The following is a 27,217-nucleotide window of genomic DNA, read 5'->3' as shown; positions in this document are numbered from 1 at the left end:
AGGAGGCGTACGTACGCCGGAAGTGAACCCGAAGCATCTGGCGGCAGGAAGTAGAGAGGCGGTGGCCTGCCCGACCGAGCACCACTGAGCCAATCGCTGGTGGGATGGCCGCAATATCTGGCGCTCCTATTGGTAAACCAGCTATGGGTTCCGCCTCCTCTTTCTTTGGTACTTCCTATTGGATAGCCCTGGGAACCACGGAAAGTCGGCATTCTGGAAGGTCTCTGTAGGAAAATAATTGCTTGATCAGTGTGGCGTGGGTCTTGTACATTGCGAAGAGATGAATGGGAAACGGTCGACTGAGCTTGGCCCTGGTCGGGCGGGAAAAAAAGTAAAGAAGGAGGTGATGGCGAATATTTCGGATGCTGTCACGGAGGAAACCTTGAAAAAGCAGGTGGCTGAGGCCTGGAGTCGTAGGACGCCGTTCCGTCACGGTAAGCGAGATCTGAAGGGGGAGGCGCAGCGCAGGCTTGGGGCCTCTGAAAAAGTCCTGGCACCCGAGCTAAGTGCTGAGCAGCGGGACTACAAGGGAAGAGGCTTTTGGAGAGAGTGTGACTTTGGCCACCTCCGACTCCTTCCTAGCCTGCTGTTCCCTTTCAGTCCAAGTTCAGTTTGGATTTAGAAACTTAGGAGAGGAAGAAATGTAGGCCAGGCAGTTTCCGGGAAGTAGAGGGCATGCAAGTTCATAGAAATTCTGAAATTTGGGATTACTGAGTTACACTCTTCCCCATTGACTGCGCGTAGCTGGGCAATGGGTTCAGCTCCTTCCTGTGTAAAGTAAGATAACTAATATTCATTACCTCGAAAAGATGTTGAATGAGATTAATAAACTAATATATGTATGTATCAATATATATTTTCCTGAATAAGGACCAATAAACATTTGGACACACACTTAAGTGGCTTTTGCGGTTTTTATTCCAAGGGTACTGCTGGTTTGTCCAGTGGTAGCGTAGCCAGAGCATTTATTGGGAGCTGCCAGATGGCTGGCACCTGAGCTTAATTTTACTGGCCTGTAGTTCAACATGACCATGAAAGTAAACATGTTTTGACCAAAGGAAGGAACCTGCATCGAACGATTCCAGCCTCAGCTTCAGCCATGTAGGATAAGAATTCTGCATAATGCATCATGCTTTCCCTTCGAAAGCTTGCCATGTTTTTTGCTTCAATGGTTAAATGCTTTAAAGAGGTGAGTCCCAGGTGTCCGGATGCACATAGAAAGTGACAGCTTAGTGTTCAAAGTGTGAGCTCTGTACACTCAGCAGACTTTTCACTTTCCTTACATGGGGGAAAAAGATAGTGATGATGTCTACCTTAGGACTGTTGAAACAATTAAATGAGATAATGCATGTAAAGCCCCACTGTACCTGGAACCTGGTGGGTTGTGGTGGGTTTTTAGAAGGTTACTCAATCTCTCCTACCAGAGACAATGGGTAAAGGGTTGAGGTAAAACTCAAGGAGTTAGGGGAGGTTATGCCTGACCTAATTTAAAAAAAAGTGTATTCTATAACTAACTCTAACAGTAACTTAGGAAATGAAAAAGGGTTGAGGAAAAATTGCCAGCCACTATTGCTGTTCTCATTTTTTATTTGGTACCTTCGTTTTAAGTTTGGGAGAGAGTGGAATGAATTAGGACTCTAAAATACATTTGATTCAATAAGTAATCATTGAACTAAAAAAACCCCCAAAGACCAGGAACCTTAATTTAGTGACATCACCTGTACTCATGTTATGCACCTTTATATCTAAGCACAATATTTTTAAAAAGTAGCATTGAGTTAGTAAAGAAAAAAGAGAAGAGCTTATAATTCTTCCCCCAAATCTTAGACTTTAAGTACTAGGTTCCTGAAAATCATGACCATCCCTTTTGTATTCTCTCTACTGTGCTACTCAGGGGTCAAAAATTCAAAAGAGGAAAAGCCATACATAATGCTTTCCTTCCAACAGAAGCCATTGTTATGGACATGGACCCCTTTCTTCACTGCGTGATCCCAAACTTCATCCAAAGCCAAAGCTTCTTGGAAGGACTTCAGAAGGAACTTTTGAACTTGGACTTCCATGAAAAGTATAACGATTTATATAAGTTCCAACAGGTATTTATGCCCCTTTCACATTAGCTTTTCTACTTCAGAAATTATCTGTGAAAGTCATTCAGTACCTTTAGACCTGAAGTTTTATTTATTTATTTATTTATTATCTTTTTGCCATTTCTTGGTCCACTCCCGAGGCATATGGAGGTTCCCAGCTTAGGGGTCGAATCGGACTGTAGCCACTGGCCTACGCTACAGCCACGGCAATGCAGGATCTGAGCCGAGTCTGCGAGCTACACCACAGCTCACTGCAACGCTGGATTCCCAACCCACTGAGCAAGGCCAGGGATCGAACCCAAAACCTCATGGTTCCTAGTCGGATTCTGAGCCACAACGGGAACTCCTAGACTTGAGGTTTTAGTTTGGGTTTGCCATTAAGGGTTGTCCTTTCCCTGACTTTGTTCATTTAACATAAACTGAGTGCCTGCTATGTGTCAGGTACTGTAATTATTATCTGGGCAACTTGCCAGTTCCTGCCCTGAAAGCCTTTAAAATCTGAAATAATAGAGGTGATAGTGATGGTGAAGATAGTCAAAAAATACAGTACGGTAGTAAATACATTATAAACAAGGGGATAAGTACATTTGGGGGAGTGGTATAATGCAGAGAGTAAGTATATTAGAAGATAATAACTACTTAAATTTTTTTTTTTTTTTTTTTTTTTTGCTATTTCTTGGGCCGCTCCCGCGGCATATGGAGGTTCCCAGGCTAGGGGTCAAATCGGAGCTGTAGCCACCGGCCTACACCAGAGCCACAGCAACGCTGGATCCGAGCCGCGTCTGCAACCCACACCACAGCTCACGGCAACGCCGGATCGTTAACCCACTGAGCAAGGGCAGGGACCGAACCCGCAACCTCATGGTTCCTAGTCGGATTCGTTAACCACTGCGCCACGACGGGAACTCCAACTACTTAAATTTTTGAGTTCATGTCTTTGTTTTAGGTGGCTTGACATATTGCAATATGTCCTGCAGAGAGTTAGGCGTGTGCTGTTTTTGGTGGACAGTTTAATTTGGCAGAAAAGTCTTTCCCAAAATCAAGGCTGGTTTTCCTACTCTGAGAAGACATGCCCAGTCTAGGTATATAAATATATAGGTCCTTGGTTTTCCCAGTTTGGGGAGATAATTTTCAGTACATAGCATACATCATTCTTGGAAACATTTATAAAACTTTAAGGGCATTAGCCCTTAAAATCACAAAAAATAAAATAAAAATGAAGATGAAGAACTATTTTGTTTTCTTTCCATTTTCCCTTGACTTATTTTTATCTGGGATAAGAAAATTGTAGATTTCTCTGTCTTGCTTTTATTCTTCTACACTAGAGCTGGTTGTGTCCCGCAGTATTTCCTTGGGCCTTGTACGTATGCTTGAATTAACCAGGTTAAACACGCAAATGATGTGATTCTTAATGATTTGGAAAACCTAGTGAAAAATAACTTTTATCCGTAGTAAAGTTGTATACTTTAATTAAAAACTAGAGATAGTCTGCCTTTGTAATTATATCGATTTTGATAACACTAGGCCTCTTCTGTTGATTTAGGTCTACATGTGTCTCTGATTACTGAGGTTGAGAAATCAAAGTAGTTTTTACTTAATGCAATTTGATAGATAATTCTTTTTTAATTATGAAGTCAGCAAAGGGCAAAATAATGAAAAAGGGCCCTGAGTAATGAGGGGAAAAAGAAGCCCTGATTTTAGATCCCCATGGGTGCGTGATGAGACTCTGCTGTGAATAATTTTTGCTATGCTCACTCTGGGACTGAACTTCTTCATCCTAAGACAGGAAATACAAAACCTGCTTTCAATCTCTTGTCCCTTTAAACTTTACTTATTTCCCTTTTTCTCTGCTTATGCTGTGAGTTGACTTAATAATGGGTCTCTAACATCTTCCAATCCCCCAACCAAGCTTGTCATTAGGAGTAGCCCGATATTCTGTTTTTGAAAGCAAGCATGACTAGGTGCATGCTTTATGCCATGCTAAATGCTTTATATTTATTAATTCGTTAAATCCTTATAACAATACATTACTATTATTGTTTCACAGATAAACGATTTCAGTTTTTTGTTCTCTTCTGGAGAAGAGAGGAACATAACAACCAGAACAAAAAGCTATCTATTCTTCGCAAGGAAAAAAAAGCTGTTGACCTACCTTTCCCCCTTCAACTTTTACCCCAGTGGTCTGCTCCCCCTGACAGTGGCACTCCTTGTGAGTTGCCTATACTGTGCCAGCCTCCTCTTGGCTTCTCTGTTAAGCCCACTGTAGTCAGGCTTTGACCTGTAAAACGCCACTGAAACTATACGTGTCAAGGTCACTCACATCTTCCACTTTAATAAGTCCAGTCATTAGTCTTCAGGCCTGGTTTTACTTGACACTCAGCATCATTTGACCTACTCGGTTAGTCCTTCTTCCCAGAGACTTTTTTCACTTTGCTGCCAGGATACCATGCTCTCTTCAATTTCTTTCTACCTCACTGGTGAGTCCTTAGTTTCCTTCCCTTTTGTACCTGACTTCTTAATGACAGAGCACACTGAGCTTAACCCTTGGATCCCTTCCAGACAGATTCCAGGGAGTCTCATGGCTTTGCCTCTACTCTTGGTATCTCCTATCTCCCACTTTCCAAAACTGAACTCCTGGGCTTCTCCCCCTAATTGCAGCTGCTCTAACTGCAACTTTCCCCATCTCAGTTAATCACAATCACAGTCAGTCTTTCCCTGGCTCAAGGCAAAAACCTTGAGTTATCCTAGATTCCTCTCTCACATCTTATATCCAGTCCATTGGGAAATTCTCCTGGCTCTACTTTAAGAATGGATTCAGAAAAAACCACTTCTTTCCAGGCCCACTGCCAACAGCCAGCAACTGATCCAAGCCATCTTTTTCTCTCACCAGGATTATTCTGTTAGAGTATTAACCAGGCACCTTGCTTCTATCCTTGCCCACCTGCAGCCATTGTGTTCTTTTAAAATGTTAATAGACCCAAGAGGAATTGAAAATATTTGTTTACAAAAACTTGTACACAGATGGGAGTTCCCGTAGTGGCACAGTGGAAATGAATCCAATGAGGAACCTTGAGGTTTTGGATTTGATCCCTGGCCTTGCTCAGTGGGTTAAGGATCCGGCATTGCTGTGAGTTGTGGTGTAGGTCACAGATGCAGCTCAAATCCCGAGTTGTTGTGGCTGTGGCGTAGGCCGGCAGCTGTAGCTCTGATTCAACCCTTAGCCTGGAAACCTCCATGTGCTGCGGGTGCGGCCCTAAAAAACAAACAAACAAACCTTGTATACAGATATCCATAGCAACATTATTTATAATAGCCAAAAAGTCGAAATACCCAATGTCCATTACCTAATGAATGGATACACCAAATATGATTTGTCTATAAGATGGAATATTATTCAGCCAAAAAAGTTATGAATAAATACTGCTGCAGCATGGATGAATCTGGAAAACATGCTCAGTGAAAGAAGCTAGCCACAAAAGGCCACATATTCTGTGATTCCATCTATATGTGATGACCAGCAAAGCATATGTAGTGACAGAGAGTAAATTAGTGGTTTCCAGGAACCAGGATGGTGGGGGGCGGGGAGTGAGGGGTGACCACCTAATGAATACAGGTTTTCTTTTCCAGTGTGATGAAAATATTCTGGAATTAGATAGTGGTGATAGTTGCACAGCATGTAAAAATGCTAAAAATCCACTGAATTACACACTTTCAAATGGTTCAAATGGTAAATTTTATATTATGTGAATTTTATCTCAGTTTTTAAAAATTGAATGGGATCATTTTCTTCCTTTGCTCAAGATCTCCAAAGGTTCTCATTTCTCTGAGGAAAAGCCAAAGTACTGAAAGTGGTTCTAAGGCCCCCAGTGCCTCTTTGGCCCCATCTCCTACTGCTCTCCCCTCACTCTCTACTACAGCCACACAGGCTCCTGTGATGTCTGGAACAGGTCAGGCATTCTTCACCCTCAGGACCTTGAATCCTCTTTGCTGAGACAGTCCCTCGTACCTCCCCACCTCCTTCAGGTCTTTGCTTCACCTCAGTGAAAGCTAACCTGGCCACCAAATTTATGATGGCAATCGCTTCCCCACCCTCAGCACTGCTGGACCTCGTAGTCTTCTTCATTTTCCCTCTATATTTATCACCTTTTTTAAAACTAGTAATTGACTTTTTTATCTTTGTTGTCTCTCCCCCTCAAGAATAGAAGCTCCACTGTAATAACTATGTGTTTATTGAGTGAATAAGGCACAGAGAGGCTAAGTAACTTGCCTGAGTCACAGAGCTGCCAAATGAAGGGGCCATGCATCAAACCCAGGCAGTTTGACTTCCCAGTCCAGGCTCTTAACCCCAGTGTTGGACTGCTGGAGTGCACACTACTCGCCTCTGTGTCTCACTGATGGAAGAAATCCTTTTTTCTTTTTTCATGATCAAGTCTGATGATTTGAAGAAAAGAAGAGAGCCTCACATCTGTGCTTTAAGGTAAACAAGTAACTCCTGTTTGTTGGGTGCCTGATATGTGCCAGGCAGAGTTGTTGGCATTATTGTCCCTTTTTTTTTGAGAGTTAAGTTTTATTTGGGGTAAAATTAGGACGACAGCGTCTCAGGTAGCCCTGAGAAAACCACTCCCTCTTGTCCCCTTTTGTAGAGGAGGAAACAAACAGAGATCAGTAACCTCTTCAAGGCTACCCAGGTAAGAATTGAGGGAACTAAGATACAAACTCAAGCCTGTCTGATTCCAAGGCCCAAGTTCTCAATGATAAGCCTTGTTAGTAATCAAGGAAACAAATTAATGCTGAGGATACCATCTCTCACATATTAGATTAGCAACATTAAAAATAAAAACTGCAGTGTTGACAGAAATGCATATACCTTTATCACTGGTATAGTCTTTCTCAGAAGAAGATGGATTTGAAAGATGTATCAAAACCCTTAAAATGATGCTTATCTTTTTGTAGTGTAATTCCACTTGAATGAGTTTATCCTGGAGTTCCTGCTGTGTGCAGCCGGTTAAAGGATTCTGCATTGCTGCAGGTGGGGCATAGGTTCCAGCTGTGGCTCATATTAAATCCCTGGCCCAGGAACTTCCATACCCCGTGGGTGCAACCATTAAAAAAAAAAAAAAAATCTTGAAGTAATTAAGGATGTGCTGCTCAAAGAGTCCATGCAAGGTTGTTTATTGTAATGTTTATAATGGTGAAAAATCACATAACAAATTAAATGGCCACACATCAGGATTTATATAGATAATGTTACAAAACATAACATGAAAAACTGTATAGCTATTGAATATGATGTGTATGACTTTTAACATGAGTATGGTATAAAGTTATTTCATCAATTCTAAGATACTTTTTTAACATTTTAACCTCCCCGTGTCTCACACAATTATTTGTGTCCCAGTTTATTTACTTACTTTTTTACTTTTTTCTGTCTTTTTAGGGCCCCACCTGCAGCATATGGAGGTTCCCAGGCTAGGGGACTAATCGGAGCTGTAGCTGCCAGCCTGCACCACAGCCACAGCAACACAGGATCTGAGCCATGTCTGCGACCTACACCAGAGCTCACCGCAACGCCAGATCCTTAACCCACTGAGCGAGGCCAGGGATTGAACCCGAAACCTCATGGTTCCTAGTCGGATTCATTAACCACTGAGCCACGACGGAACTCCAGTGTCCCAGTTTAACTTGCAACATTTTTTTTGTTTTGTTTTTGTTTTTGTTTTTTTGTCCCCACTCGTGGCATATCGAAGTTCTCAGGCTGAGGATCAAACCTGTATCACCCAAGAGATAATGCCAGATCTTTAACCCACTGGGTCATAGCAGGAACTCCGAAACATTTTTTTAAGTGATGTATAAAATGATGATACCTCTTGCCAGGCAAAGGTATATTAGGCTAGGTGAAATATGCTTGCCAAGAGAAAAGTTAAAACACAGCGTGATCCCATTTGAAAAAAGAGACATATATTTGGATATCTATGTGAGTACAAAAGGAAAAGCCTTGGAAGAATGGAATAGTTAAATCTGGCTAGTAGGACTACAGGTTTTTTTAAGTTTCTTTCTACTTATAATAGGGTTTTTTCTCTAGTACCTGTTACCTTGTAGTAGTGGTTTGTTTTTTATCTATACAATGGAAGTTGTTTTTTCATTCCCTTTTTTTCTGCAATATTTCCTTGAATGGTGGCAGTCTTCATAGGTTGTTATTTCTTCCAAATCCTGAAGTATTGCTCATGTGTTAACTATAATTCATAATATTTCGTATATATTTAGACCTTTCCCCCCAAGCCCATGCTTTAAGCCATTATCTCATTAGTTTACACCATTCCCCTGGTAGGCATTTCTTTCCTAGGGGACTGAGTTACATTCTATACCCAAAGGGTAACAGCCAGACAGTATGAAAGATGGAACTCCTTGGTCTTTACAGAAAGGTGGTCTTTTTATTTCCCTGTTCGGTTCTGTGATTTCTCTCATGAATACAATTAACAAATTAGAATGATGACAGAAAATAACCCTGTCCTTGTGACACTTTCATAGGGTGAGTAGAGGGAGAGCTTTATATGGACTAAATATCTGGAAGCTGATATTACCAGTAAAAGTGGGATTGAAGGCTTTGATAATACTTAAAACATCAAGACTCAATACTTTGCAGCAATGTTGACCACTCATATTACCTGAAGCCTGGTTTAGCACTCTGCAGCTCTGCCCATAAACGTTACATGGCACTTGTTGGACTAACCAAGCGCAATGTTTTATAGAATTTTTTTGGATTGGGTAGCATACAGTGTTAGAAGATACTCGGTAATAAAATTTCACTGGAGACTTGATATTTAGTTATCAACAGCACAATTGCATTTTATGGGGACTTCAATTATGTACATTTGAACTAGGATGATCCCAAAATATTGTCTCTTCATGTGCAAAATTTGAACAGAAACACTTTAAAAAATTGTTTCAGTTTTATTGACATTTTACTTTGACATTAAAATGTAAATTCTTCAAGGTTAACATAATTTCAAAGTTGATTGGCTGAATGAGTTTTAAATTGTGTTAAAGAGAATTCTGTACAGAGCCACTTTAGCTGGTAAAGGGAAATGTTCAGTAGTCTTTTTTTTTGGTATCCTATTAATATCAGAACTCCTTTGAAAGAGTTTATTGGTTATTCTACAAGTAGCATAATATTCATCATTATTACAATTTAAAGGTTTTTTTTTTGTTTGTTTGTTTGTTTTTTGTCTTTCTGCTATTTCTTTGGGCCGCTCTCACGGCATATGGAGGTTCCCAGGCTAGGGGTCGAATCAGAGCTGCAGCCACCGGCCTACGCCAGAGCCACAGCAACGCGGGATCCGAGCCGCGTCTGCAACCTACACCACAGCTCACGGCAACGCCGGATCGTTAACCCACTGAGCAAGGGCAGGGACCGAACCCGCAACCTCATGGTTCCTAGTCGGATTCGTTAACCACTGCGCCACGACGGGAACTCCAATTTAAAGTTTTTAATCTACAGCAGTGTCACCCACCCAAGTGTTCATTAAACAGTGGTGCTGGTATTAGTGCTGAAAAACATGTCTAAAAATCAGACATGACCAGAACACTGGTGTTCACATGACAGAGGCCAGACCACTGTTGTGATGGGGCAATACTGTAAATTTAAGAGGAAGAAAATAAAAGGAAATAGTAGAGCAAAAATATATTAGAGAGATTTACACTGAGGAACGTTCTCGCGACTGAATCGTAAATGAACTGAAACCTCCAGGAAAAAAAAAAAAACCATTGTGGCATAGATCCAAATGGAGCCCAAATTATGACATAACATTTTTGTGGAGGGCTGGGTGGCCTGTGCCCTGGGCATGTGGGAGTTCCCAGGCCAGGGATGGAACCCACAACACAGGGCTGAAACCTTAACCTGCTAAGCCATTAGGGAACTCAATAAGTTATCTTTTGTTTACATTTCCAGGAAAATTCTGTTTGAACATTTCCGGGCTTGGCTTTCTGACATTTCCAAGATTGATCTGGAATCAACCATTGACATGTCTTGTGCTAAATATGAATTTTCAGGTAAGATAAGACCCAGATATCTCTAAGATTTGAAGGCTTTAATTGGAGTTCCCATTGTGGCTCAGTGGGTTAAGAATACGACAGTGTCCTTGAGGATGCAGATTCCATCCCTTGCCTCGCTTAGTGGGTTAAAGATCCAGTGTTGCTGTGGCTGTAGAGTAGGCCGGCAGCTGCTGCTCTAATTCGAGTCCTAGCCTGGGAACTTCCATATGCCACTGGTGCAGCCATAAAAAGGAAGAAAAAAAAAGGCTTTACCTAAATGATGATAGAAAGATAGTGTCAGTGAAGCAAAATTCTAGACTACATGTCCCTGCATAGGATTAGGCTCTTTTTTTCCCCCCCAGGGCCTCACCTGCAGCATCTGAAGGTTCCCAGGCTAGGGGTCGTATCAGAGCTACAACTGCCAGCCTACGCCACAGCCGCAGCATCATCAGATCCAAGCCAAGTCTGCAACCTACACCACAGGTCACGGCAACGCCGGATCCTTAACCCACTGAGTGAGGCCAGGGATCGAATCAGCAACCTCATGGTTCCTAGTCAGATTTGTTTCTGCTGTGCCACAACGGGGACTCTGCATTAGGATCTTCGTAGTAGGGATGTTCTGCCCCAGCTCATACATGGAAATGCCTATCGTATTGGAAGGTATAAGGTAGTGGATATCTTTGGGAATATGATGAAAGTTACGACCATATTGTAACCCAGCAAGAGCTGGTGTGTCCGAGGCATAGAAAGCTGAGTGTCACCACTCTGACAGTGGTGTTTGTAGCAAAGTAAGGGCACCAAGCAAGGAGAATGGGCAGCTCATGCTCAAAAGATCTGAACTCCCCAAAGGGTGGCTTTCAGGCAAAGGTTTTTAAAGACTGGGGAGAGGGTTGTAGAGCATATGATCAGCTCGTGGACCTTCTGATTGTGGTGGTGAGGTTACAGTGATGGTGCAGAAATCTCAGTCATCAGACTTCCGGTTCCAACTGGTCTGTGGTCTACATGCTTGTGGTCAGTGCATAATCACCATCTTCCACCTGGGTGGTGGTGGTGGCAGGGGCGGGGGGGGGGCGGGGGAGGGGGGTTCTTAGTGTCTGCAGAACAGCTCAAAAACAGGCGTCAGATTGTTATCTCTAGCCCTTTGGGAGGAACTCCGAGTCCTGTGACTGTGCTGTCCTAATCATTAACTGCTTGCGCCTGCTCCTTGGAACGCAAGAGAGGCTTAGCAGACTAGGGCCTTTACTCTAAATAACAGTGGGGCACATAGAGGGATTTTGTGCCCAGGAAGGCTCTGCAGGGTCCTGCTCAGTTTTAATATTTTCAGAAGACCGCTGATAATGCACATACACACCAACTTTGCATACACTACCAGGAAATTCCGAGGTGATATTGTAAACTCTGCTCTTACACTTCCTAGAAACAGATATTTCCCTCAGTGCCTTTTTTTTTTTTCTTTTTTTTTTTTTTTCTATTGAAGGTAATAAGTGAATATAGTCTTAAAGAAAAAAGTCATACAAGAGTATAGTGTGATCCATGATGGTCCCCTTCACCTTCTTCCCCTTTCTCTTCAGATGTGTCCGTTGTCGCCTGTTTGGGGTGCATCCTTCTGTTCCCTTTCTGAGCATATAAATGAACTTTGAAAGCACGTTTGGTCTTCACTTGGAAGGAAAAGGTTTTATTTTACTAAATAAAATTTGGATTTGAGTTTACTCTCAATAGATTGTCCTGGGGAAGTATAAATTGGTAATAACATTTTGAGGATAAGGTAGACACATGAAGAGTCATATTATATGCCCTTTTTAAACTTTTTTTTTGTAATTTGAAGTAATTTCAAACTAATAGACAAGTGGCAAGCATAGTAAAAATAATTTTTTAAATTTTGCTTGAGAATAAGTTGCTATTAGGATGCTCTGTTACCCCTACAACGAGGACATTTTCCCGCATGACAGTAACAAACCATCAGAATCAGGAAATTACAGTTGATGCATTATTCCCGTCCAATCCCCAGGCTCCATTCAGATTCCATGATTTGGTCCTTTATAGCAGAAGGATCTGGTCCAGGGTTGTGCATATAGCATTTCCCTGTCATGTCTCTTTAGTCTCCTTTCATTTAGAACAGTTTCTCAGTCTTTCTTTGACCTTCATTATCTTGATGCTTCTGAAGATTCACAGATGTGTTATTTTGTAAAACTTCACTCAGTTTGGGTTTATATACTGCTTCCTCATGATTAGATTCAAGCCATCCATGCATTTTTGGCAGGCATATTACAGAATTATGTGACCTCTTTACTGCATCTTATCAAGTGGTTTCTCTGTCTTATTACTAGTGATATTAACTTTGATCACTTAATGAAGGTGGTAGCTGACATCAAGTTTTTCTGCTGTAAACTTGTTTTCTTCCTCTATGTTACTAAGTATTCTGTGGAGTTCCCATCATGGTACAGGGGTTAACGAAACCGATTAGGAGCCATGAAGTTGTGGGTTCCATCCCTGCCCTTGCTCAGTGGGTTAAGGATCCAGCATTGCTGTGAACTGTGGTGTGGGTCGCAGATGCGGCTCAGATCCGAGTTGCTGTGGCTCTGGCGTAGGCCAGCGGCTACAGCTCCAATTAGACCCCTAGCCGGGGAACCTCCATATGCCGCGGGAGCGGCTCAAGAAAAGGCAAAAAATATAAGTATTCTGTGGGGAGACAGTTTAGGATCATGTAACTATCCCATTTATCATCAAACTTTGATTCACTTGTTTTAGCATCCACTGGTATTTCTTGCTACATTATTATTTTGCAGGTTGCCAAATTGTGATTTTTCTGATAAAATCATTTCTTCTCCATTTATTATTATTTGCCAATCTGCTATAAAGAAAACTTTTCCCTTGCCCCAATTATTTATTCATTTATTTATGTCTGTGAATTTAAGGGTTACTATTTGCGTAATGGTTATTGTCATCATGTTGATGCTCATGTTGTCCCTGATTTGATCAAGGGGTGCCCCTTTAAGCTGACCTCTGTCCTTTTTTTGTTTGTTTGTTTGTTTGTTTGTCTTTTTAGGGCTGCACCCGCAGGATGTGGAGGTTCCCAGGCTAGGGGTTGAACTGGATCTGTAGCCTCCAGCTTACAGTGCCAGATCCGAGCTGCATCAGCAACCTACACTACAATTCACAGCAATGACAGATCTGTTACCCACTCAGTGAAGCCAGGGGTCAAACCTGCATCCTCATGGATACTAGTCAGATTTGTTTCCTCTGAGCCACGACAAGAACTCCATCTATGTTCTTTTACTTGTCTTCATGTTACCAAACTAAACTTGGGTTGCTCATGATGCACTGCAAACCCAACGTGCTGACACTGGGTTGTGGTGAGGGAAAGTAGATGTTTATCGCAGGACTCTGGACAAGAACAGGCAGCTCCTGCTTAAAAGACCCAAACTCCCTGATGGATTTAGGAAAGAGTTTTGAAAGGCAAAGGTGAAGGAGAGCGTTACAAGGTGCATGGTCAGCTTGTGCATAGGTCTCTGATTGGAGTGTCGTGAGGTAACGTGGTGAGGTCACAGGTCATCATCATCAGTCTTCGGATGGTTCTACCCAGTCTGGGGGCAACATGCTCATGGTCAGCTTTTCTCATGGTGGGGGGTCTGGCTTCTATAATAAGAGCTTAGGAATGTGTGTCAGACTTCTCTATACCTTTGAAACGGAGCTGGGAATCCTTGTAACTGATTTATTGTAGAAGTACATCTCCGCTCCTGTCTGCTGCCCTACCTTTGCTTCTGCATTCTTTATTCCTCAGTCATTAGCTGCTAGGACCTGCTTTTTGTCTCACATAAAGGGCCTAGGAGGTAACAGTTTATTTCCATAGCCTTTTTTTCCAATCAGCAATAAGTAGGGGACACCAAGCAGTGTGTGGCCAAGAAGGCCCCTATATGGGTTTGCTTAGTTTCACTCATCATTCTTACTGCACCTTACTTTCTTCTGGCCAGACAAAATTTCCACAGGAAATATAAATGTGCTCTAGACCTGGAGTTGACCATTCTGCCAAAGAACCCTGGTTATTTCATATATATACATATATGGATGAAACTGAATTCACATTGATTCCTCCGGTTTCATTTCCACACCATAGGGTTCATTCTAGACTTCCCCTTTCCATATTTGTAATTCCATTCTTCAGCCTTGAGGATTCTGCCTTCCATTGTCTTCAATGTTTATTAAAACAATTCCTCCACGTAGAATGATCTCACTTCATCATAACATCCCCTCCCCTCTCCCACCCTGGATGGACACCTGCTTTGCTCAGTCCTATCGGTGTCTAGAAGCTGAGCTCAAGGAATAATGGGAGCAAGTACAAAAAGATCTATGTACAATGATGTTCATTAAAGCATTCTTTATAATAGACAAGAAATGAAAACAACATAATTAACAAATTGAAGATTGTTTAAAGGGGGAGAGAGGTAATTCATAATACATACAGCAGAATATGCAGCCATTAAAAGAGATGACAAGTGTGTATAGTGATACGGAAAAAACACTGGGCCATGAAAAAAAAAAAGCAAGCCATAAAACAACCACTGTTGTGGAGTTCCCATCGTGGCTCAGCGGTTAATGAATCTGACTAGGACCCATGAGGTTGTGGGTTCGATCCCTGGCCTTGCTCTGTGGGTTAAGGATCCGGCGTTGCCGTAGGCTGTGGTATAGGTCGAAGACTTGGCTCGGATCCCAAGTTGCTGTGGCTCTGGTATAGGCTGGCAGCTGCAGCTCTGATTGGACCCCTAGCCTGGGAACCTCCATATGCCATGGGAGTGGCCCAAGAAATGGCAAAAAACAAAACAAAAACAAAAACACTGTTGAATACTTATTTATCTATCTTGGGCTGCACCTGTACCATGTGGAAGTACTCAGGCCAGGGATTGAACCCACACCACAGTTGTGGCCTGCGCCACACCTGGGGCAATGCTGGATCCTTAACCTGTTGTGCCACAAGGGAACTTCCAGGATACTATTTTTCGAAAAGCAAATACATTTATGTTGGGAAAATACTAAAAAAAATATCTAAAAACATTAGTATTGATTATCTCTGAGTCTATATGTATGTGTTATTCAGTGTTTTTAGAGTTTTCTATATTGATCAGTTTTATTTCTGTAATTATAAAAGCAGAGACAGTGGTATCATTTTAAAGCTGAAGGAGCTAACATTACTCTGCCGTCTGGCAGAGTCAGATGGCAGGTGCTCGTTGCCCACACAGGGACCTTACAGTTTGCACTGAACTATTGCAGATGCTCTGCTCTGCCATGATGACGAGCTGGAAGGGCGCCGGATCGCCTTCATTCTTTACCTGGTTCCTCCCTGGGACAGGAGCCTGGGGGGCACCTTGGACATGTACAGTGTTGATGGTAAGACAAAGGCGTGCTCTCCAAGCCCAGCAACCGCTCTGAGTGCGCTCAGAGGAGCAACGGACACTCCTCAAAGGAGATGGAAGCCAGTTCATTATAGTGACGACCGCAGGGAGAATGAATGGCAGCCCAACAACCACCTCTAAGTTGTGCTTGAAATAATCATTACTCCGGAGATATTTAGAGTTGATTTAAAATGTGGGATAGTCAGACCCTGCTTCTGAGTGCTGGCCATGGAAGGGGAGAGGGCACCAAGTCCAGCTGCGTGTGGCTATGAATCTGCCAGGACCCATCCATTTGACAGGAGGGCAGGGTCTTTTAATGACTGACACCAGAACTGGGCTCCAGAACATGTTTAGAACTTTTCCAGCCTTCATCAGTAATGGATGGTATAGTAAGAACAGGTGGAAGGGTGGCATTTGGGGATCTGAAGGGGACATCTTGATGCCCTTAGAAATTTGCAAATTACGAGGTGGCCTAGAAAGGGTTACTAATGAAGCATGTTTGTGGGTATGTTCTCTCCCGACCCAGAGCACTTTCAGCCGAAGCAGATTGTCAAGTCCCTTATCCCATCATGGAACACACTGGTTTTCTTCGAAGTATCTCCAATATCCTTTCACCAGGTAAAGACTATAAGCCACAGGTACATAGGGTGCCAAAGAGCATGCCTTTCAGTCACCCATTATCTACCCATGCCGGCTTCCAGTTGGACTGTCCAGCCAGCTTTTCGCACTTAGTGTGAAAGGTCCTGAAATTAGTGAGCCTTGGCTGGTTCGTTGATGTGTTGCTGCTCTTGTTCTTCCAGGTGTCTGAAGTCCTGTCTGAAGAGAAGTCTCGTTTGTCTATCAGTGGCTGGTTTCATGGTCCTTCGCTGACCAGGCCTCCCACCTACTTTGAACCTCTCCTACCTCGGAGCCCTCACATCCCACAAGATGTAAGATAAATCCCTCATCTTAGAAACTGGCCTGTCTTTCTTTATGTCTTGCTGGTTCTTTATGTTTATTTTTTGGCCATGCCTGCAGCATGCAGAAGTTCCTGGGCCAGGGATCGAACCTGAGCCACACAGTGACAATACCAGATCCTTAACCTGTTAGGCCACTAGGGAACTCTGCTTTTCTGGCTTTAAAGATGGCTCATCCTGCTAATGAGATGAGGCTTTTGCCGCTCCACCCTCCGCAGATACACTTTTGATGGTGTCTTTTTTCTTTCTTTCTTTTTTTTTTTTTTGTCTTTTTTTTGCTATTTCTTGGGCCGCTCCCTCGGCATATGGAGATTCCCAGGCTAGGGGTCTAATCAGAGCCATAGCCACCAGCCTACGCCAGAGCCACAGCAACGCGGGATCCGAGCCACGTATGCAACCTGCACCACAGCTCACCGCAACGCCGGATCGTTAACCCACTGAGCAAGGGCAGGGACTGAACCCGTAACCTCATGGTTCCTAGTCGGATTCGTTAACCACTGCACCACAACGGGAATTCCTGATGGTGTCTTTTTAAGGCAGAGCTTTCCAGAACTTTGTTTATTTAACAAGGGGAAAATTCTAAAATGAAGATTTGCATATATTTTACTAGTGTGAAATGTCATAACAAAAGCAGTAGGAATTATTAACTAACACTTTGCATCTGCTGCTTCGTTATAGCATGAAGTTTTGTGTGACTGGATCAACCCTACTTATCTTGACATGGAATACCAAGTTCAAATACAAGAAGAATTTGAAGAAAGCTCCGAAATTCTCCTAAAAGAGTTCCTTAAGGTAGGCTGGCATGTCCGATCTGATATATTGGATGTGGCATGCAGTCTTGCTTTCTGGGTAGGTGAACAGTATCACTGAGAGTTTTTGTTGCTTTTTGTTTTGTTCTGGATTGAAATATTTATGTCATCCCTTTTTCAAATAAAATACACACATGATGATAATAGCTAACATTGGTTTCAGATGTGTATTAGTGGGTTGAGTCCCTTTGGTATCTGCAATTCTCCAGAACCTTAATGGCACACACACTTCTACAGTCGGGGGTGGTTCCTGTGCTGTGCATTTGATGATTGTGGCGCTTACCACTACTTCTACTAATGGGAAGATCACTAACTGATCAGCACCTGGTAACAAATGTTTGTGAATGATGAGGGTGCATGTTACAGTAGAGAACTAGATAAGAAGTCAGAAGGGAGTTCCCGTTGTGGCGCAGTGGTTAATGAATCCAACTAGGAACCATGAGGTTGCGGGTTCGATCCCTGGCCTTGCTCAGTGGGTTAAGGATCCCGAGTTGCTGTGGCTCTGGTGTAGGCTGGTGGCTACAGCTCTGATTGGACCCCTAGCCTGGGAACCTCCATATGGCCCGGGTGCGGCCCTAGAAAAATGGCAAAAAGACAAAAAAAAAAAAAAAAAAAGAAGTCAGAAGAATTTATATTCATGTCTTGGCTCTGTGGTTTTACTGACCTGAGCAAAGCACTAAAGTTCTCATCCTCATCAGTTAAATGAGGCTAATACCTGGCTTGCCCATCTTCAAGAGTTGCTGTGAGGGCCAAATGGGGTCACTGATGTACTTCAACTTGTTGAACCTGGGTCCCATGAATCACAGTCCCAAAAGTTGGTCCCTTCAAGAAAAAAAGGTTGAGAGACTCTACATACTGCCTTTCTCAGAATTGTATAGCTAACAGCATAGTAAGGAATTTGAGAAGTACTATAGTAAATAAACTTGTTTAACCTATTTCATCCACCTGACCTAAATAAACCATGCTTTGGGATCATCTTTCCTCTTTTATAGCTAATAAAATTACTGTTAGTAGAATACTCCTTGGGAAACTGCATTAAACAAATACCTTATAAAACCTCTTGTGGAGAATATTTCCATAGATTAATCAGCTTCTTATACTATACTGAACTTTTAAAATTTAGAATGCTGATTAAATAAAGGGAATAAGCTGAGACCTAAAGAATCTGCATTATATAGACATTTTCATTTTAATAACATTGTTTATGTGGTTTTATTTTCTCCCTTCACATCTTATGAATTGGAGTCTGTATTATGATTCTCATTTTATAAATGCAGGAATTTAGAGTTCCCTTTATAGCTCAGTGGTAATGAACCTAACTAGTATCCATGAGGATGCAGGTTTGATCCATGGCCTCACTCAGTGGGTTAAGGATCCAGCATTGTCATGAGCGGTGATGTAGATCACAGGTGCAGCTCAGATCCGCCGTGGCTGTGGCTGGCAGCTCCAGCTCCAGTTTGACCCTTAGACTGGGAACTTCCATATGCCCAGTCTAGGGGTACTGCACTAAAATAAATAAATAAATGTAGTAAATTGGGAGTTTAGTAATTTTATATAAGACATAAAACCACCTAAGGGATAAGCCCAAATTGACACTCAGGTCTCTTGGTTAAAGCATGCTGACAATTTATCCAGTCCTTGCTCTGGCTTTACCATATCAGGACTGGGGAATCTTGTGTAAAAGGGGTGAGTCACCTGGCCCTTTGAGAATCAGCCAGAATGATTCTTCAGAGCTGCTACAGTGTGGGACCATAGGGAGATTTGCTAACTGCTGCTTTATTTGCTCATTTTCCAGCCTGAGAAATTTGCAGAGGTGTGTGAGGCTTTGGAGAAAGGAGATGTGGAATGGACCAGCCAAGGTCCCCCTAACAAAAGGTAGAACCCATCATCCAAGACATTTGCTTCTTCATTCAACACCTGCCTATTTGTCTGCGACACTCATCTCTAACAATAGGACGCTGGCCCTAATGACGTGTGTTCCCAAGGACATCCAGTAGCAGGCCCTAACAAAATCTCACTACTGTTGACAACTTGTGCTTCAGTAAGCTCTACCAAAGTTTAGGGAGAGAGAGAGAAAGCTAATGATCAGGAGTTCCCGTCACGGCTTGGGGGTTAATGAACCTAACTAGTATCCATGAGGACACGGGTTTGATCCCTGACCTTGCTCAGTGGGTTAAGGATCCGGTGTTGCTGTGAACTGTGGTGTAGGTCGCAGATGCAGCTCATATCTGGCGTTGCTGTGGCTGTGGTATAGGCCAGTTGCTACAGCTCTGATTCAACCCCTAGCCTGGGAACCTCCATATGCCATGGGTGCGGCCTTAAAAAGACAAAAGACAAAACAAACAAATGGAAGCTAATGATGGACTTTCATCACATGAGTAATTTTGCATCTGTGGCTTTGATGAACGCCTTGACATTGCTGCCTTTCAGGTTTTACGAGAAGGCTGAGGAGAGCAAGCTTCCCAAAATCCTGAAGGACTGCATGGCATTATTTCGCTCAGAGGCAATGTTCTTGCTGCTCTCCAACTTCACAGGCCTGAAACTTCACTTCTTGGCTCCTTCAGAAGAAGATGAGCTTGAAGACAAAAAAGAGGGAGAAGCAGCCTCTCCTGCTGATAACACTGAAGAAGGGACTAGCCACAGCTCCTTTGAGCCAGAGAACAGTCGGGAGGCCATTAGCGACAGCAGCCAACAGAGCAATGAACAGATAGACCCAGAGCCAGAGGAAACCAAAGCAAAGAAAGGTAAGCTATTTTATTCTGTCCCTATTTTTAGCATGGGTATTCATGATTCATTCAACAAATATTTCTCAAGCACCTACTACATGCTAAGCCCTGTTTCTAGAGCTGGAGTAGAAGACAGACAAGGTCTCTGCTCTCCTGAGCCTATATTCTAATAGGAGAGGGCAGGGATTAAATGATAACACAAATAAGAAAACGTCAAATAAGGATAGGTCCTAGGCAGTAAATCTGAATAAGGTTATGTGCTAAGGAATGACTGGGTGGCCTATTAGGGTGAATGGGCAGTTGGGAAGAGCCTGTCTGAGGAGCTGTCATCTAAGCTCAGATCTGCGCGGCAAGAAGGGTCTTCGGGAAGAGCATTTCAGGTAGGAAAAATGTTTAGTACATTTTATTGGGCTGATAATAACAGTATAAATGGTAGGAAGAAATACCACTCACTTGGCCTAAAATTACTCTAAAACACAAGAACATAAAGGAGAGGAAGGTGAGTGGCTTCTTTCTGCTAATAACCACTATCAGCCTAAGAAAAACTTGCTTGAATTTGAACAAATAGATAGAAGAGAATTATTGAAAGTAGAAGTTGAATCATGTACAAAAAATATGGAAAAGAGAAGAATACAGGAAACTTAAGAACACTTCTTTGGAAACTTTGGCACCATTAGCTGAGCAGCTATAAATTCAGCACCTACTAAATCAGATGAGCCAATCTATTACGCAGCTCCTCTCCTCAGTTTTGCTCTCCCTGCTTCCACTCTCATCCCCTGGGCAGGATGCTGTGCCGTCAGAAGAGCAAAGGCGAGGGAAGTGGATGCGCATGGACACAACCATCCGTGCGAGATGCTGATTGCAAGCAATGTAACTCATACTCCGTAGCTTCCCAAACTCACTGACCTGTCACTCTGGTCACCCCAGGTATTTAGAAAAACCAGACCCAGGTGGCTTTTTCTGTGCTCTTCAATACGCAAAACAACCTTTCTTAGAATAGTTGGTTTTCCTTGATAATTGATAGCAGCATCCATACCTAGACCGGAAAGGAATCAGGTGCAGATCAGTGAACCTAAAGGGCTTTTTAAAAAAGTATTTGTACATTTCTATCCCTTTTATGTTTCTTCTTTGTGGGCACCTGCAATTTGGAAGAAAATCTATACAGGCAACCAAAAGATAACTTTATTCTGTTATTGAGCATCTACTGTATGCAAGGTCCTGGGCTAAAGCAGAGTAGGGACCACAGAGGCACGCCACTGTTTATAGAATTTACCATCATAAAGAAAAGCTCTAAAGCTTTTTTAAAATAAAAGCTATACAGTTGCTGAGGCATGGAACAGCAGCGTTAAATGTTCGCACAGCTAGATCACATCCAGAAAGTGAACCAAAGCCATTACAGACCTGATAATTTAAGTTTTTTTTTTTTAAATAATATAAAAACACATGACTCTGGACTTTAGTTAATAATAATGTATCAATACTGGTCAATTCTAACAAAGAAACCACACTAAGACTAGATGTTGATAATAAAGGAAACTGCCAGAGAAGGGTAGGGGTAAGTAAGTGTGGCAGGGGTGCAGGAACTGTCCTGGGAAATTTAATTTTTTTGTAAAATGCTTTAAAAAATAAAGTCTATTTAAAAATAATAATCAGGAGTTCCCGTCATGGTGCAGCGGAAACGAATCCGACTAGGAACCATGAGGTTGCAGGTTTGACCCCTGGCCTCGCTCAGTGGGCTAAGGATCCAGTGTTGCCGTGAGCTGTGGTGTAGGTTGCAGACAAGGCTTGGATCCCGCATTGCTGTGGCTGTGGTATAGGTCGGCAGCTGTAGTTCCAATTAGACCCCTAGCCTGGTAACCTCCATATGCCTTGGGTGCAGCCCTATAAACACAAAAGACAAAAAAAAAATTTTTTTAATTTAAAAAAATAAAAATAATATTGAATATTATTATTAAAAAATTTTTTGACAGCTAAATGTATACTCCACCTGAAATTTATAGTAAGAGAAATAGAAAGTCAGTTTTTCTCAAGTAGTCAGAAATGGTAATTTCTGATAATCATATATATATATAATATATAAGCTTTATATATATTATATATAATATATAACATTGTAATGGAGCAATAGGTCAGCTGAAGTTTTATAGAAATGGTTTCTTGGGAGTTCCCACTGTGGCACAGCAGAAATGAATCTGACTAGGAACCATGAGGTTGCAGGTTCAATCTCTGGCCCTGCTCAATGGGTTAAGGATCCAGCGTTGCTGTGGCTGTGGTGTAGGCCGGCATCTACAGTTCCGATTAGACCCCTCGCCTGGGAACTTCCATATGCTGTGGGAGCAGCCCTAGAAAAAGGCAGAAAAATTAAAATACTATTCAGGAGTTCCTGTCGTGGTGCAGCGGAAACAATCTGACAAGGAGCCATGAGGTTGCAGGTTAGATCCTTGGCCTCGCTCAGTGGGTTAAGGATCCAGCGTTGCCGTGAGCTGTGGCATAGGTCGAAGACGAGGCTTGGATCTGGCGTTGCTGTGGCTATGGTGTAGGCCGGCAGCTGTAGCTCCGATTAGACCCCTAGCCTGGGAACCTCCATATGCCTTGCATGCGGCCCTTAAAAAAAAAAAAAAAAAAAAAAAAGACCAAGGTGGTTTCTCTTAAGTGCTATACTGTTCCTAATTACCTTTCTTTTGCAATCTAGCAATGGTATCAAAGTTATTTTTTCTGGCCTTCTGTTGTTTTTTCTTAGAATCAAGTGTTCCCACATGCCAGGGGGAACTGAGGCATTGGAAGACTGGTCACTACACTTTAATCCATGACAACACCAAGACTGAATTTGCCCTGGACCTCCTCCTCTACTGCGGCTGTGAAGGTAAGAGGGACAGTCTCTCCTGAACACCCTCTGTAACTGAACCCATTCAGAAATAATTTGCCTTGGCCGGGCTCTCAGATCACGGGTGCTCTATGATGGAAGGGAACTTAGGGGTCATGAATTTCAGTCTTCCCACTCACAGTACTGTTTTTATCTGACTGAGGTATACAGGAGATGGACTGAACCATAATTTCCCTCTAAGGGACCCCCCAGAGCTTTAAAGTAATTATCCCTCCAGGTATATTTTATATTTAGTTCTTAGTTTTCAGTTCTCATTCAGTGTTGGTTGAATGATGAACTCAGGCTCATAAGTCAGAATTGGTTGCTACTGAACTCCCAGATCCCACAGTTTTGTTGTTGTTATTGTTTTAATGGCTGCACTTACAGCTTATGGAAGTTCCTGAGCCAGGACCTGTGGAAGGAAGCTCCTATGAGACCTACGCCACAGCTGTGGCAACACTGGATCCTTAACCCACTGTACTGGGCTGGGGATCGAACCCGAGCTGCTGCAGTCAGGTTCTTAACCCATTATGCCGCAGTGGAAACCCCCAAATCCCCCGGTTTTAAGCAGCATGGGATCAGTGATTTAAACAGATGATATAACTCCTGCAGTGAGAGCTTTCTGAGTGCTATTTGTTTTCCCTTTGTAAGGATGGGAGCCAGAATATGGTGGCTTTACCTCCTACATTGCCAAAGGTGAAGACGAAGAGGTAAGTTGCTTCTCATAGCAAACTATCCTTTTTAGTTCTTGAAGATGCTTTAATTCTTCAGAGACCCCATTTTTGTGACCTTCCACCAGTATCTTTATCTGATAAATCCACATTGGTCTGTCTGGCAGTGGTTCTAATTTCTAGTAGAAACTACTCAGCATGGAATAGACATGCTAAAGGGTAATCGCTAAACATTTATTCTCCCCAACTGAGATACTTTAAACTATATCAGATGGTGCATTCCCATGAACCTTTCAGTGCAGTAAGAAATAAATGCATTGGGTAAAACCTTCCTGGGTGTGAATTGGAATGGGGCTTGTTGGATTAATGTCTTGACAGCCAGGGCAATAGCTCTTCCTAGCAAAGCCTCTTTGAAAGGCTCCTTTGTTGTCTGAGTACTTGATGTGGAAACCATCTGTTCAGTGGTGAATCACTGAAGAGGTGAGATTAATCTCCATGTTCTGATGTATCATTGTACTTGCCTATTTCAGCTACTGACAGTGAATCCAGAAAACAATTCTTTGGCCTTGGTCTACAGAGACAGAGAAACTCTGAAATTTGTTAAGCATATTAACCACCGAAGCCTGGAACAAAAGAAAACCTTCCCAAACAGAACAGGTTTCTGGAACTTTTCATTTGTCTACTACGAATGACAAGGCTGGGCAAGGCTGGAAAAAGGAGGCCCGCCCTCAGTACTGGGACGTCTGGAAGAGTTAGACACCGAAGGAAGGACAGCTCCAAGGTGGCCTGTGCGACAGCGTTCTTAAACTGTGTGGTTATCCTTTAAGCGGGCTCAGAGTGGTTGTCCTCAGTCTAGACCTTGAGCTTGAGGCTGGGAGCTTATCTCTTGATTTAAAAAAAAAAAAGGTTTTATCTTTTTCAGTAACATTGTTCATTTTCCATATTAGCTTCTGCAGTGGTAAAAGCTTTGTGTGTGTGTGTGTGTGTGTGTGTGATAAAATATGCGTGACATAAAATGTACCATTTTCAGTGTACAGTTCAGTGACATTAAGTACACTGACATTGCGACACAACCCTCATCATCATCCATCTCCAAAACTTTTCCACCTTCCCCAGCTGCAACTCTGTCTGCATTAAATTCTAACCCCCTACTTCCCCACCCCCAGTCTCTGGCAACCTTCTTTCTGGCTCTCTGACAATTTGATAATTCTTACTCCTCATAAGACAGGCTGGCTTATTTCACTCAGCATAAAATCTTCAAGGTTTGTCTGTTTCCAGTGATTTTTTTAAAATATATAGTCATAAATTTATGACTGTCGATTCTGCCCTTCCTAAATATACAGGTTTAGAAGATTACAGAACCTTATATCCTGTTCATTCTGGATGCATTACACCTCCTCCTACTGCCTATAGCTTTGTTTCCACTGTGACTCTCCATGGACTGTTCAGACTTAGATGATGTACAGTATGTTCCCCTAGAAAAGCCCTGGCCTAAAACCACATGGCCTCAAGAGACTTCTGGTTGGTAAAGATGGTTGCTTGTGCCATATGCAGTGGTTTCCAGGTGCCCACTGCTCTTCCATCCTGGAGTTGCGGCTCAAGTGTAACTAAATGATTCTGACCTCACATGTGACCTCACATATTTCCTAAATACTGGAGAGTCACCTGTAGCATTTAAGAGACCCAAATGCTAAAGGCCACATCAGATGCCAAGAGGCTGTCCATTTTTTTCCGTTTGAACTGATCATGGGGATTGTATAATAACTACTCTGTGCATGCTGTGCATAGATAAGTGTAAGCTGCCTTTCATCTTTACCTGAAAGATGCTGTTGTCGTTCTGTTCCAGTGCTGTCTCCCTGTTAACTTACTTTTTTATATTTATTATTAGCTATTGTAGCTTTTATTTTTGGATTTTACAAATTAGTAGCAAAAGCATTGGGCTTTACCTTATCTCCTAAAACTTTGCTAAAATTTGCATTTAAGTGAAGAAAATTAGTTTCATTTTCTTTTAGGTTGATGGTTTCAAAGTTTTGACTTTGCAGCCCAGTCAGTAGAAAATGGCTTAGCACATATGCTCATAATATGGATATTTATAAATTTTACAAATGCATTAATATTCAGTATTGTTATATAACAAACAGTAATTTTTCAAAGATGGGATAAAAAGAAATACCTCCAACTGTTTCTAATATTGTCTTTCCCCATCCAGTGGTAATTGACCCTTTACATGCATACTGTTTTGGGGACCACAAATTTTTTTTTTTTTCCCCCTTTTGAAGGCCAGACCCACGGCACGTGGAGGTTCCCAGGCTAGGGGGTGAATCAGAGCTACAGCTGCCGGCCTATACCGCAGCCACAAAAAGGCCATATCCGAGCCTCATCTGCAACATACACCACAGGTCAGGGCAACGCCGGATCCTTAGCCCACAGGGCAAGGCCAGGGATCGAACCCGCAACCTCACGGTTCCTAGTCAGATTCATTTGCCGCTGTGCCACAACAGGAACTCTCGGGACCGCAATTTTTTTAACCAGGGCATAGTAACATTCAAGTGGGATTACAACTACTACTTTGTTATTAACCATTTAAACTTCAAAGCTCGCCTTTTAAGTTCCTGCAGACCGAAGGTCATTCCCTGTAATGTTACTTGAATTCACCTGCTTTCTGATGCGTTTTTGGAAGTGGTAGCAGGAGGGGTGCAGTTCTAGTTAACACAGTCTCAGTGGCATAATGCCAGGAAGCCCCAGGGAATAGGGCTGAGCCAGTGAAACATCACATGTGCCAAGCTTGGAAAACAGTTTGAGACGCATGGTTCTAGGAATTCACATCTAAGAGTTCAGAAGTCTACACTGAGTCTTGGCATCCTATACAAGCATTAAAAATGTGCTTATTATATTCTCCTTAATCTCAAAGTGTTCATGGACTATCAACACAGCAGAATCTTCTATACACTACAAAAAAGGGTTCTGGTGCCCAAGAGGAGAGCTTCCCTGAGCATCAGACCGGGATGTTGCCGTCAGTTACATCATCTACAGCAGTAGCTCTTAGACTATGAAGATTGAGTAACTTGTAGGACAGTTTTCTACACTGAAGATACCAAGGGATTAAGAACTTGCTATTCATTAATATTTCATTTTCATTCTATTTTTTTTTTTTCCTTACCTTTTCTAGGGCCACTCCTGCGGCAGGCAAATGGAGGTTCCCAGGCGAGGGGGCTAATCAGAGCTGTAGCGCCGGCCTACACCAGAGCCGCAGCAATGCAGGATCCGAGGCACGCCTGCAACCTCACAGCTCACAGCAACGCCGGATCCTTAACCCACTGAGCAAGGCCAGGGATCAAATCCGCAACCTCATGGTTCCTAGTCGGATTCGTTAACCACTGAGCCATGAACAGAAATTCCCGTACTGCATTCTTTATCTTCATTTTGGGGCCTGAAGCCAATGTCAACAAGGTTTAAGTAGCAAAAGATGAATTAAAACATGACCACCTTTTTTTATACTTGGAGATAAAAGTGATGATGTTCACCTGTGTATATCATCACTTAATTCTTAATAATGAAACTCTGGTTCTTATAATTGCTTTAAATAAAGGATGACTGTTCTAAAAAGAATAACTTCTTTCAGATTATTGATATAATATGTTCATTGTAAAGAATAAAACATGTAAAAATATGAGGGTAACCTGGAAT

At 42.4% G+C, this 27,217-nt stretch overlaps 1 protein-coding gene across 2 annotated transcripts; it reads left to right on the top strand.

The window, feature by feature from the left end:
* OGFOD1 (2-oxoglutarate and iron dependent oxygenase domain containing 1) lies at positions 179–27,139 on the top strand. Of its 2 annotated transcripts, NM_001244319.1 has the most exon segments (13): positions 179–434; positions 1,948–2,093; positions 6,518–6,564; positions 10,036–10,136; positions 15,384–15,500; positions 16,032–16,123; positions 16,306–16,434; positions 17,140–17,253; positions 19,066–19,145; positions 19,701–20,014; positions 22,737–22,859; positions 23,511–23,569; positions 24,061–24,455. In NM_001244319.1, coding segments are annotated over 13 exon segments (1,638 nt in total). In that variant the 5' UTR covers positions 179–280; the 3' UTR covers positions 24,223–24,455.

This window comes from Sus scrofa, chromosome 6, assembly GCF_000003025.6.
Source record: "Sus scrofa isolate TJ Tabasco breed Duroc chromosome 6, Sscrofa11.1, whole genome shotgun sequence".
Lineage (NCBI taxonomy): Eukaryota > Metazoa > Chordata > Mammalia > Artiodactyla > Suidae > Sus > Sus scrofa.
This window is presented reverse-complemented; position numbering and strand designations above follow the sequence as displayed.